Genomic DNA, 14,886 nt, shown 5'->3' on the forward strand with positions numbered 1-14,886 from the left:
TGACAGACACACACACAGACCTAGTGACAGACAGAAACACAGACCTAGTGACAGACAGAAACACAGACCTAGTGACAGACAGAAACACAGACCTAGTGACAGACAAAAACACACACCTAGTGACAGACAAGACACACACACACACACACACACACAGACTGACACACACACACCTATTGACAGACACAAACACAGACCTAGTGACAGACAGACTGACACACACACAGACAGACTGACACACACACACACTGACACACACAGTCCAACTGACAGACATAAACACACACATACTGATGGTCAAACTGTAAATACACATGGGCAAACTGTAAAGCCCCCCTCCAGTTTCCTACCTTCTCTGGGGTTCAGTGTGCTGCCTTGGGTGGTTGGGAGTTGGGGACTGGCTCTCTTTGCTCAGTCCCCCTCCTCGCTGCCTCCTGGCTCAGCCTCCCTCCCGCGCGGGTCATCATCTCTGAGGGAGGAAGTGACTCCCGGACGTCACTTCCTCCCAGGCTGCCGTAAAGCAGGAGGCCCGGTCGTGCTGTTAAACGGCCACAGCATCCGACCGGGCCCGTGCTGAAAAGTGCTCACCGGGTGGCCCTAAGTGTATTGGCCACCCGGTGAGCACCCTTAGAGTATGTGCCCCGGTGCAGCCGCAATACAAGCACCGCGGGCCCATGGGTAGGGAGGGAATTTTTCTTATGCAGGCTATGGGCGGCGGGGGCCACGGGGCAGCTGCTTTGGGCCCCCCAGGAGTAACTGGGCCCGGGGCAGCTGCCCCGTTTGCCCCGCGTTAAAGACGGCCCTGTCTGCCATGATAATGACAATGATGCACAGATTCCTGCTTGAGAAATAAATAAAATGGTAGACATTTGTTGACAGAGAGGGGGTGACCCCTCAGTTAACGGCTGCTCCCATTCAGACATAATTTCTACTGACGTCTGTGGGGGAACATTTGCCCGAAGCTCTTCCGTGGATCTACCACTGATCACACAAACAAAACATGTACAAATGTGTTACTCCAAACTGAAAGAAAGTTGATGTAAAGATTGTGAATAGTAAAGATAAGTGAATAGTTGGACAGTGATGGTGCATGATGCATGTGAGTTTGAGATAAATGAAACTCCATTTGATACCTACAACAATAATGACCCCTTTTTGCCTCATCAGCGATAGACCACCATGGGACCTGGTAACACACCACCTGCAATTTCTATTGTTATACCAGATGTTAAGATATAACTACTCTCATCAATCTCAACTAGCCCACATATGTTTAAGGGCATCTATTTGACTCTTTTACATAAAATATTTTTTTGGGGGGCTACGTCAGGCACTTCTGAAAATATATTAGTCTCTTCCATAAGCTAAGCTGGAGAAATTGATGTGAAATAATAAAAAGACAAAAACTTCATATGACAAAAGTTTAAACAACATCATTCCAAAGTAAATTAGAAATAAATTTCTCGCCGAAAAACGAAAACAAGAATGTAATTAAATCACCCAGACAGATTAGGACCTTGTGTAGATGAGCGACTCTGTCTCCACTAAGTCTTTGAATAAACAGCAAAGTTAAATGTAAAGGTCAGGGAAGGATCAAAAGGTTTAATTGGGATATAATCTATTGTATAAATATAGATTTTTATCATTACACACAAACCAATTTCACCGTGAATTTTTTTCTCTATATTTAAAGTAAAACCAATATATACATTACTTGTTTGCCCAGAATTAACATTTAACGAGCAATCTTTGTAGCTCTACTGGAGTTCAAGAGAAAGTCGTGTTCTGGTGTTTCAGACAAAGTCTTTCAATAATCACAAATATGTCATAGGTGATATAAACCCAGGAAAATGGAAAGCACTTTCAAAAGGTTATTCCAATGCAATTTATTTATTTTATATGTTTACACAGCATAGCACATTTCTTGTGTATGCAACGTCATTTTTGTTCTTCTGCATGGCATTTAAACAGACCTGTAGCAAATCCAACTTAAATGAATCAAGGTGGAAAAGTTATTGGCCATAATGGACATGATCTGAGTTGTTCAAATGCCTCTGCCTATACTGTATTAAAATGGGAAAAGGGATTTTTTTTCTGTCTACACAGATGCACATATAGTCCACATATAATTCTTATTGTACAGTAAATACTGATCATGCTTCCTGAATTGGACTAACAGTGTGTGTCCTGCTGAAGGTTAACAAAGACGGTTGGTGAAATTCACACTATTGTTTTAACACTGATGTGAGATAACAAAAGGGACAATTCCTCAGAGTATTTGTTGACTCTGAATAAATGAAACAGTGTAACATTTGAATTCTAAGTGTTTTTCAGAGTGTTGCTGTGGCCTCATTAAGCTGTACAGTTCCAATGTGTGTGGTCTATTAGATGCTGCTAATTAAATAACTCATGTTTATTTATTTGTCCTCAGTGTGCGCTTGGTTCGGAAGGCTTAAAAGTGCTAAAATAATTCTGCTTTAATTCTTTTTTAATAATATTTAGGGAAAAAAGAACTGTTATATATGATGCATTGTTTGGAAAGAAAAAAAAAACAAATCTGCTTATTGCTTTTACCCCGTGGGTCAGACAATGATTATTTTAATCACATGTGAGCCCTGGTCTCTCACGTCAATAGTGGGTTACGAGTGGCAAACGTTTCCTTAGAGTTCTAAACTCTGTCCAGCTGATGGGAATTTACAAGCTGTGTGAGAAGGTCAACTGGTGTTTTCTCCCCCCAAGCTGCTTTGTCCACTAGGTTGTAAGAAGAGAATGCATCCCTAAGTAATGCAATGCTTTGTTTATTTGGCCATTAAAAATATATATTTTTAAAAATATGCTGTACCCAATTGTCCACGCATACTTTATTTTGTAAACTTCTAATGCATTATCTGGCCCACATCCTTATATAAGAGCAAAAGAAATATGTTTATCTTCTAGACTGTAAGCTTGTTTGAACAGCGCCCTAATCAACCGATTGTTCCTGTAACATTTTGTTTTTGTCTTATTTATTGTGACACTTCCTCCTTTATAAAACTGTAAAGGACTGTGGAATAAGTTGGCACTATATAAATGATAATAACAATAATAATAATAATAATGTTTAGATTTCTTTTTTTTAGCCCCTTAAGGACGAAGGCAATTGTACTTACCAAAATTAAACCAAAACAAAAGCTGAACTTTGACTATGTGTCTGTACAACCGCAATTCACCTGTTTCATATTGAATTTACCCACACTTAATATATATAATTTTGTTCAGAAGAAATATTGTTTTCATTCCACGTCAAATATTTATATATGGAATACAATATGAATAAAATAAAAAAAGTCTGCCAAATTAAGACATTGTTATTTTTCAAGTTCTGCATGGCATTTTAACTGTGAATGTGAATACAGTTAGCTTTAACTGCAATGAAACACACATAGTTGTATGCAGTAATGTCCCACACGTAGAAAAATGCCACCCCCCGTCACCAATGACCTAAAACACTCATTTGTTATTGTCTCATTTTGTAAATCTCCCTTTTATTGTAAAGCGTTGCGGAATAAGCTGGCGCTATACAAATACAAATAATAATAATATTGGTGTTTAGCGATGTCTCACGAATACAGTTGCCCCTCTCCCTCCCCATACAGGTTTTATGGTGTTTTTATATAATTAATAAAATCACACACATATGTAAAAATAAGACATAAATATACATGTAGAAATGTATATATAATTTTATTATTTATATAGCTCTAGCAAATTACGCAGCGCTGTACAATGGCATATATATTTATTTTCAGTGTTGCTGTGGCCTCATTAAGCTATACAGTTCCAATGTGTGTGGTCTATTAGATGCTGCTCTCTCTCTCTATATATATACACAGTTTTTGCTAAAAAAAATTATTTTGTATAAATTCTTTATTTAATTTTTTCACAAAGAATACACATATACCATAAGAGCAAACACACAAAAACATACTGGATACAACCAAACAAAGACATAACAAGTAATATAGAATATCTATATCACTTGTAAAGAAAACATTAGTAAGCAGATTCATATTCAACTATGGGATTCATATTCAACTGTAGGTTATGACAGGACGGCACAATCATAAAACAAAACACGGCAACAAAGAAAAAAATTAACTGACCCCTGTTAAAAAAATCTGCATACCCATAGTTCTTAAAACTGCGTAGTGCCCCCTTTAGCATCAAATACAGATTATGGTATTTTGTAATAGTTGTTTGTGAGACCCCTATTCTTGCAGGTGGTATAGCTTCCCATTTGTCTTGGCAAAATGTCTCCAGGTCATGCAAAGTCTGTGGTCGTCTTGCATGAACCGCACATTTCAGATCTCCCCAGAGTGGCTTGATGATATTAAGGTCAGGAGACTGTGATGGCCACACCAGAACCTTATCCTTTTTCTGCTATAACCACTGGAGGGTAAACTTGGCTTTGTACTTATTGTCATTGCCGTGCTGGAAAGTCCAAATGCGTCCCATGCGCAGCCTTCGTGCAGGAGAATGCAAATTTCCTGCCAGTATTTTCTGATAACATACTGAAAGAATGGGATGAAAAAAACACTCACTTTAAGTGAATGGGATTCAATCACATTCCAAAGATACCTCCTAAAATAAACGTAACAAAAATATATGGTAATAACCTTTATTAATAGCTAAAAATGTAGAGAACCTATCCAAATATTCCAAAAATGACTGATGCCTTATTTTCTTCTACTATGCGCTGATATAAGTTTATAGGGATTTTGTAAGGCTGCCTTGAAGTAGCAGTTAGTAGACTTGGCCTATTTGCGGGCTAGACAGTTAGCCCAGGGTGTCCTAGGGTATTGTCTCCTTTCCTCTCCAATTACAGAGTTTGGAGGGGGCTTCTTTTGACTGCATTTTTGTAACTTAGTTACCGCTGTTGTTCCTATCCTATATGTACCTCAGATTTTTGAGATACATTACTACTGGAATTTCCCTCTACTCTATATTGCTAAGCGGGATAAACTACTTCTAGAGAGGTTCAACAGCAGGGACGGCTACATATAACAAGCACACGTCCGCGTTCCTCTGTGGCTATGTTCTCTAAATATGAGCTACTTTAGTACTCCTTTGGGGCACCCTTAATAGTAACTACAGTCAAGTTCTATTATCACATTGGCATTTTATCTACTGCCGGGCACCTACGATCTCAGCAATATTACTAACGGATTCTGCCGTTACTAGCGCTATATGATTTACTCCACTAGTTCTATGTGGATCAGTTCAAACACTTGCTCCTTCCCTCATTTATATTTGTCCACAAATTGTAGGTCTCTATGGCCTTACCTTGACCTCTCTGAGGTTACATATTATTCACCCTAATGGACTCTACAATTTGTATATATTATTGTTTGTAGGAGACTTAGGAGCATTTCCCCAGGTTTTTATTAAGACTTTTTGCCCTCACGTTATCACTATCATTTTTGGTATATTTACTTTGGGTAGGTTCTCTACATTTTAAGCTATTAATAAAGGTTATTACCATATATTTTTGTTACGTTTATTTTAGGAGGTATCTTTGGAATGTGATTGAATCCCATTCACATAAAGTGAGTGTTTTTTTCATCCCATTCTTTCAGTTTGTAACTTTGGATTTTTGTGGGGTTAAGCCCCTTATACCTCCTGTAACCTATCTTTGGGACTCTGGCGTTGGTTGGTCCAACACCACTACTACTCCTTATTTTTTCTGATAACATGCTACATTCATCTTGCCATCAATTTTCACAAGATTCCCTGTCCTTGAGAGCTCACCACAACTGTTTTGTTATGTGTGTATATATATATATATATATATATATATATATATACACTGCCTGGCCAAAAAAAGTTGCCACCTGGATTTAACTAAGCAAATAGGTAAGAGCCTCCTATTGGATAGTTACTGCATGGGTGATTATCTTTCAGCTGGCAACAAGTTATTTAACCCCAACTGATGCAATGAGTAGCTTCTCATTTCTTAAACAACCATGTCATTTAGGAATTTTTTTTTTACCATAATTAATGCAGAGTGCAGTATTCATGTTTATATTGTGTCTAAAGACACATCCCCTGGTCATGGAAAAGATGTTAGTCTGCTTGAGAAAATATCTAAGGAGATTGCAGAAACTACTTAAATTGGGTTAGGAACTGTCCAATGCATTATTAAAAACTAGGAGGATAGTGGGGAACCATCGTGATGGGTGCATCAGGGTAAGAAGAGAGGCAGATGAAGTGATGCACCCACCATGCCTAGCACCTACTGTACATGCCTGTGGGGGCAGTGCTATGTATGCAGTTACATATTTAGACCTCGTGATATGTAGCCATGTCTTTCTTTTTTAATTGTATCCACGAACTAACATTATTGCACAGCAACATATCACATGAATCTTTAGGGTCATTTAAGGACACATACGGATGGATCTGTACATTACAGCAAGGCAGTTAAATGTAATGGTGTAGAAGCAGCAGTTGTTGGTGTGAGATAGCAGAAACAGCAGGCTAGTTCCAAAAGAGGTATGGACAACTGTTACATACACCCAACTGGGAGAGAGCAGCAACATGAGGAGGAGGACGTTGACTGTCTGTCTGTCAACCATTTTTCTAAGCTGCCTTCTGGCATATTAAAAGTATAGCCAGTGTCTGAACGCAGGTGGAGCTTAGAATATGTAGGTCACTGATGACCTTCTGACACAACCTAGACTAGTTGTACGCACACCAGGAGGGAGAATGCAATATGGTAGCAGAGTGGCTGCCCTGGCATAGACTTGCAAACACTTGGTGCACCTGCATTAGCTGACCTGTTATAGAGTGTTCCATGTTTAAATCTATATAGTTTTGCAAAAAGTTTTTATATATATATATATTCCCAACTGCTTATCTTTCTAATGTCTTCCTGACTGGCCTTAACTATAGTGTATAGACACAGTTCATCCAATGAGATCCATGTCTACTGCCCTACAGCCAAACACTGCCCTCTTATTATTTGCCCTTTTCCCTTTTGTCTTCTGAAGCCAGTTAAAAGGCAGTTTTAGACAGACAGTAAGAGGACAGTTGCGGGCTGAAAAACATTTTTTAAAGCAAAACTTCATGTATTTAAATAGGGAGAGAAACAGATGTATATGGGGTCAAAACCTATTAAATGCTCTTAATCTGTGTTGCTGTCCGGGGTGCACATTTACTTATTTTGTGAAAATAAATTTGGAAGTAAATATCACTCACTACGGCTAAAAAAATATAGTTATCCATGAAATATTTTATAAATGTAAATATCATGGATGTGAAATGTATGAAGAATGAAAGTCAAATTAAGCAGCACATGAAAATGTTGTTATAAACATACACCAATCAAAAAAGCAGAAGGGTGAATAGGATGCGACACAAAGTGGTGCTCATTTGCATAGTTGCAGAGGGTTGTGGGTTGGTTAACTTATTATGATGGCAAGAGATGATGAACTCTTCACTACTAGATAAAGAAGGAATAATCCCACTGGAAAATTAGACAAGGGGGATATTTTCCCCAAAATTGGGTGTAGTTTGCTATTAAAACAGCACATTTTGGAGACAACAACCACTAGCCGCACATGTTTCCAGTTGGCAGGTACCTCCCCGAACGAACACTCTGCACAATAGAGTTATGTTACAAACAAAAACAAAAAACTCTGACGGAAGACAAAGTAGCACTCACACATTGTATGAACTAATGTATGCCTTTACCATGTATCCTTTCTGTATTGAATGCATGCTTGTACTGTGAAATGACATGTGCACACCATGAAAAGGTTGAGATGCTGTATTGACTGTCAGTGCAAAAATAAAGAATAAAAAAAAAAAAAAAACAGCACATTTTGGGATGTTGCTGCTACAATATTTGCCAATATCAGATGCTCTTTGACAACCAGAAAAAACAAATGTAATAATTGGGACCATTTTCAAAATTTAGTTAATTTTATTTTGTTCACCTAAAAATCTGCAGTGTCAATTCAATATACTAGTTAACATCTTAAGGACCAGTAACTCTTCATATCATTATCACAACTAAGACTTTATTACCCCAATCCAGCATTAGAATGTTCTAAATAATAAGATTCTACACAAGCTGAATATTCAGTGATGGTATAGAAGCCAGATTGTATCTACGACATGAGACATCACTAGCCATTCGGAGTCTAATATAGTTCATAGAAGCTCTGAATAGACGCCTTTATAAAGAACATTAAATCTGTCTGTGTTAAAAAAAAAAAAAACTTCCAACATTTCATTTCAGCATTTTCATGTACCTGTAAGGAAGGCATTACGGTTCATTTTGCTTGTCTTCACAGCTTTTTCCATTCTGTTCAACTGAGCAATGTAACTGCTTAAATTTTGCTTTTATTTATTTTTTTTTTCTCCTAAAACTTCATAGAACATTTTTTGTGTAATTCTGGATTTCATCAGCTTGGGTGAAAGTTCAGCTGTGGTTTTTTTTTTTAGTTAATGTGTTTGTCAGCTTTTCTGAACTACAAGGCTAAAATAACAAAATAATCTTCAGCATACATTAATCATTAATTATCCCACTCCCCTTTAGTTTTTAGTTTTTTTGGCATTTCCACTATTTTGTACTAGGTGAAATTGGTGCCTTACTTTTCTAGAGGGAAAAGATGCAGATTTTTGTTATTTTCAGTTTTATAAAAAATAACGTGTCCATTTGATAAATACTGTGGTCTTGATCTTCAAAGCGATCAACTATGTGACATATGTAACTAAGATGACAACTAACATATCTGATAATGTAACAATAACTAGGAAATCATCGCCATTTGCCATTTGTTCTTTTTGGTCAGTGAGACAGTCCCAGCAGTATATCAGACAGTGGCTAGGCTACCTGGCCATTAAGTGTTTTGTTTTATTTAAGGCAACGACAAATGATTCTAGATCCATACAACCTTGGGAGGCTTAGTGTTAATAGGACCTTATTTTTATTGCTCCAAGTAACTGAAACAAAAATCTGTGAATTGAAATAAACTTGGCATATGCTCAGCACACATTTCATCACAAATAATTAATAAAAGCAGAAGGATATTTCGATCCAGAGTGCCTTCATCAATAGCATATGGAAATACATGATATTATCACAGAACATATAGTGCATAAAAATGAAAATGCTATCATTATAAGTTAATATATTCTATATTTATTCTTGTTTGTATACTCATCTATAGATAAATCTTGAACAAGACCTGCAGTTTTGTAGTTGCATTTCCTGTAAGTGAAATAAGAATTTCTAGATTGACCAATTACATAAGAGGTTTTTGCAGATTTCGCATTGCATTATATCGGGTGAGGATGGCAGGGAGGGAGGGGAGATCAATCTGACAATGCAATTAAAAATGTTACTCCAACCATAGGAAAAGAACATCACAGAAAACAATAGAAAATGCGATTGTATGTGGCAATGAGCAACCAGTAGTTAGAGTTCCAAAGGGAGAATTGTTACATTTTCTGGTATATGTTCTATACCATGGGTGTTCAAATCTTTTGGCTTCCCTGGGCCACATTGAGTGTAGAAAACTTTTTATATAAAATAAAGTGCCTCCCGGCACACTGATAACACACACTGATGTAACACACACACTAATGTAACACACACTGGTAATACACAAACTGATGTCACACACACACACTAATGACACACTGATGTAACACACACACTGATGTAACACACACTGGTAATACACAAACTGATGTCACACACACACTAATGACACACTGATGTAACACACACACACACACTGGTAACACACACAATGATGTCACACACACTCTGATGTCACACACACTGGTAACACACACACTGATGTCACACACACACTGGTAACACACACACTGATGTCACACACACACTGATGTCACACACACTGATGTGACACACACACTAATAAGACACATACTAATAACACACACTGGTAACACATACTCAAATCTACACAAAGAGATCATAATTTACAATACATATTTTATCCACCCCCTGCCTTTTTGGTGCAGGAGGGTGGATTCCCTGGGGGTCCTGTGGCGACTGGCTTAGTCTGATAGGAGTGTTTGCTCCTTGCTTGTCTCCCCCGCGCAGCTTCTTCGTACGCTAGGAGGAAGTGACTTGTAATCACTTCCTCTAGGCACTGTGGCATCATACAAAGCAGGGGCCCGGTCACGCTATTTTAGAGCTGCAGTGTCTGACCAGGCCCCTGAATCAACTTGTGGATAGTACCGAGGCTGGTGGGCCGCATTGCTTCGGTTCTGGGCCACGGGTTGGACATGCCTGTACTACTATCTGCCTCCTACTATCATTTAAACCTCCCAACTCCGAACATCTTTAAATGGTTCTTATGACTCCAACAAGCCCGAATCTCAGCTGTTTAGACTGGAATGTTTCCTTTGGTGTAGGAATGGCAGTGGTTTTAGTAGTAAGAGAAGCAGCAGTGGATATGGTTATGTTACACACAGTCAGTGGGAGTTTTGACTGTGAAGGTGGAGGTCTCGCTGGTGCTGGCATATTTGTTCCTGTAAGGAAGGAAAGTGAATAGACGTTTGTAAATTGTTTTAGTTAATTGCAATTTGCATTTTCATCCACCCTATTGTGTGCATTACTTTTGCATTCTGTTTGAACACTTGCTACTAAAGTTACATTATAACGTGAGGTTAATTATAGTATTTATCATGTTATTATTATGTTATTATTATGGTAATGTTCTTACAATAGGGTTTTGGTGTGATTATGTAATATGTATAGTATTGTGAATCATAGAGAAACTGGTCAATCATGTCAGTATCTCTCATGACTTAAAGGGACACTATAGTCACCCAGACCACTTCAGTTTTTAACCCTTCAGATGCAAACATAGCAGTTTCAGAGAAACTGCTTTGTTTAAATTTGGGGTTAAGCCAGCCTCTAGTGGCTGTCTTCTGGACAGCCACTAGAGGCACATCTGCGACGCTGGAGGCATATTATGCCTCCATCGCGCAGCGCGTCCATAGAAAAGCATTGAGAAATGCTTTCCCATGGACACTTTGAATGAGGACGCAGCACACGCCCTGTATGTGCATTCTGCTCCGCTGATGTCGGCAGGGGAGGAAAGGTCACCAGCGCCGGGAATCGCTGGAATAAGGTAAGCTGCTGAAAGGGGTTTTAACCCTTCAGCGCCACGGGAGGGGGGCCCTGAGGATGGGGGCACCCTCAGGGCACTATAGTGTCAGGAAAACCGCTTTGTTTTCCTGACACTATAGCGATCCTTTAAAGTACAATATTCATAGCGAATGATGGTGCTTATGACAGTAGGGGCTATAATAGTTCTCACAGGTGTTTGCCAGAATTGAGGGAGTTTGGGACTGTGTACATTTTTTTAAGGGGGCCAATTATGGATCTACATGTGTTTGTATGGTGATAACAGAGAACCTCATCAATTTGTTAACTATATTTTATGTCTTAGGATTTATTTATTTTATTGCACCAGTTTTCAATATCAGTTATTTTAACACCTGCCAGAGTTTTCACATTGTGATGGCTTTACATAGACTAGATGGACTACCCATGATTTCATATTCGTTTCTGGGAATCCATGCTCTCGTATTCTTTTCTCTCCTACTACCCACATTGGATCAATGCTTTCCTATGTAGGCTCCTGCACCCCATGTTTTTACTGACAGCCAGTAGAGGTAGGCTTAACCCTGTAATGTAAACATTGCAATATCCAAAAAAACTGCAGGGTTTAAAGGACAGGGACACTGCACCCATACCACTTCATTAAGATGAATTGGTCTGAGTGACTATACTATCACTTTTAGTGGTTGATTTGAATTTGTGTTCATAAAGTAGATCAGTCCCAGTTTAACTTTAATCTGTGTAAAATTTTAGCATACGCAGTATGTGCTAGATTGGTCTACCAACCCATCAGCATGTAACTCTGTATAAGTTATAGAATATAAGGCAAGCTGACAGGTGGATTTCTTTGAGAATTTTGTAACATCAAAATTTATACTGCCTACCAAAACTAGTGCTAGAGTGGTCGTGGTCTTTTAATATATCAGTGTCTAGTGTGATTAAAGGTAAACATTGAAGGCAGCAGTATCAGTTTTTTTTTTTTAAATAAGTTAGTTTGTAGTTATTCAACAGAACACACTCAGAGTGAATTCACATGGCACTCTTACATTAATCCACTTGTAAGGAGCAGTTTCTCAATAGTACAGTCACAAAAGGATAATATCTCACAATGTACTAGGTCTAATTTCTGTCTAGACAAAGGCTCTGCTTGGGCCCCGAACAGAGGCATAGCACAATCAAGATTCTCCTCTTTCCTTGAGAGTACAAAACCTTTTTGATTGCAGACACAAATGCAGGAAGGGTGGATAAAATGTTTCTCTCTGTGCTGCTTGCTCTCTGTTTTAAAAACGTCATTGGAAGCTAAGATGTAACAGAGCTACGAGCTTTCTTTAAATTGATACGGAAACAAACTATGCAAAATCGTCATTACACAACAATATACACTTGCACACGATCATGTGTCACACGTACACTTCTGTTCTACAGAACCATTACAAATGTCAATCAAACCGTAATTTGTGTTACTCTTTATGTAATGCATAGAAGGTTCTCCTTGGGAAGCTAGATACTAGATGTCCCGTTTAAATATGCCAGCACACATTTATAGTACTCCAATAAATTAAAGGGACACAATTTGTTGGAAGAGACCCAAATAGTTTAATGCAATATACATATATATATCTATATAGATATATATATGTCAGGATCCCGCGGGCGGCTGCGATGGGAGGCTGCAGTCCGCTAGCGGCACTCACCCTCCAGCCGTCCGCGGTCCCCTTCCCGGCGTACGCTCGGCGTGCGGCATCCTCCCAGCCTCGGATGCCACCCACGTCTTCCTCTCCGTCCTCCAGCGGCAGCATGCATGACGCTGCACGCTGGGAGACCGCCCAGTTTTGTAAACGCCGGGGTCAGCCACCTGACCCGGCGTTAAAGGCACAGTGCCTCAATCACAGTGGGAGGTATAGATATCTCCCACGTGTGATTGTTAATTCTGATTGGAAATTATCCAATCAGAATTAATCTATGGGTTTAAATACTTACCTTTCCTGTCTCTCTCTGCCCTGTTGTGGTCTTTGCTTGCTAGTATTACTACTGTACTTGTGTTTCACTCTGGTTACGTACTCTCTGGCTTGTGTATCCGACTTTGCGACTTTCTCCTACCCTTTGACCTCGGCTTGTCTCTCGTTATTCTGTCTTCTGGTTCCCCTTACTCGGCTCGTTTCCTGACTATTCTTTCTGTGCTTAGCCCGGCCACTCTAAGGTCCGGTACTGTACCTTTTCTGTGTGTGTGTTAGCGTGTTTGGTTCCCAGAATCGTGACAATATAGATATATATAGGAAATGCATTATAAAACGATTGCAAAAAGTACTGCAGCAGGAAGACTCCTCTCGGAGTGGCTCCATCAATCAGCAAGTCTCTGATTTTGGTCTCCAGTGTTCATTCCTTGCTCATAAATTAAACCCCATGTTTATGAGATATTCAGTTTGGTTTGTTAGCTGCACTTCACTCATCCACTGTAATGAGTGAAACTGACGAATAAGCAAATAGGAGCTTCTGTAGCTTCATAGCTTGGGTTTACCATTTTGTGACTTGGGCTCGAGCTGAGACTTGGGCCCCTCTAGAGCGCCATAGACATGTTTTTAGCATGTGCACACGGGGCAGGGAGACACAGAGACCTGATCATGCCACCAACACATCTTGACAAAGATGGCAAAAAATTAAACAACATTCTGCCATTGATTTCACTTATCCAGGTGACATTTTTACAACTCACTGAAGTTATAAGTCCCACCAAGCAGAGAGGCAAGGACCAGGCTATCCTCTGCATCATAACCATTGATTGTTATGGTGCTTAGAGTGACTGTTTAAGGAAGTAAGCAATTCTGGCTTACATGTTTCCCCCCTCTTACTTTATGCACACATTATGCATTTCTCTTTGAAGGTTCAATATGGCTAAAATCTTGTCATTACTCCAATTTATATTATCCCCTAAAGATCTGGGCGTCTCCACCAGCACTACTTTGTATAGCTCTGAAGGTCCTCAAATACTAGAGCTAGGTGTATTATGTGAATCTACAAAAAATTTTATATTAGAAAGGTTGATGGCAGACTGTAATACTGAATAGTACCATTCTGTCTGTCCCTCCTTGGCATTACCTCTGGGTATGTGTACCATGCAGCGTCGCAACAAATAAAGATTCTCATAAATTGCAATCAAAGCATGACATGTTGATCTGTTAAGACACAGCACTTCACCTAGTTTTCCAGGACTCTCAGTGCTATTCACTGAAGTGAGAATTCTCTGGAATTCCAATTGAATTCAGCAGAATTTTGAATTTTACGCCAGAACATCCATAGTGGATTTTTGTTTTTCATTTAATTTTGCTTCCAGCTCCGTTATTTTATCTTAAAAATTGCAATTCACTGACAATTCGAACCTCACTATATAGCCCTGCTGGTTCCCCCCGGGCAATCACACCACATCTGGTTTCACCCCAGAGCTAAACATGTCCCTATACAGTGCTGCGCCCATTTGGTAAGAGCCCTCAGCTGACGCTCTCAGCCAATGAAAGCTCTGCACGATCCTGCTTTGTTCAGTAGATAACAGGAAGACTCTCTCAGGCAAATCCAGAAGAAGACAGTGCAGCTACGGGTGCCCAGGCAGACTAAACAATTCTTGAAATGCTTGACAATTTATTCAGAGAGAGTGCCAGGAGTGGCCAATGCAGGTTGGAGTTTTTCTTTAAATATTTTCTACAATCACTGTTACTGACGTTAGTCACAACCTTCTAAATAAA

General features: G+C 39.2%; 1 protein-coding gene across 3 annotated transcripts in view; it reads right to left on the reverse strand.

Moving 5' to 3' along the window:
• The window catches only part of DLC1 (DLC1 Rho GTPase activating protein), a 151,754-nt gene that overhangs the window by 47,594 nt on the left and 89,274 nt on the right, over positions 1-14,886 (reverse strand). Inside the window, exon 1 of one of the 3 annotated variants that reach the window (XM_063458045.1) lies at positions 8,295-8,355. The exons of the other annotated variants lie outside the window; for them this stretch is intronic. Coding sequence (XP_063314115.1) covers positions 8,295-8,346 — 52 coding nt within the window. The 5' untranslated portion in view covers positions 8,347-8,355. Of the gene's footprint in view, positions 1-8,294; positions 8,356-14,886 lie in introns of those variants that run through there. 3 annotated transcript variants of the gene reach the window in all.

Source organism: Pelobates fuscus, chromosome 6 (assembly GCF_036172605.1).
Source record: "Pelobates fuscus isolate aPelFus1 chromosome 6, aPelFus1.pri, whole genome shotgun sequence".
Taxonomy (NCBI): domain Eukaryota; kingdom Metazoa; phylum Chordata; class Amphibia; order Anura; family Pelobatidae; genus Pelobates; species Pelobates fuscus.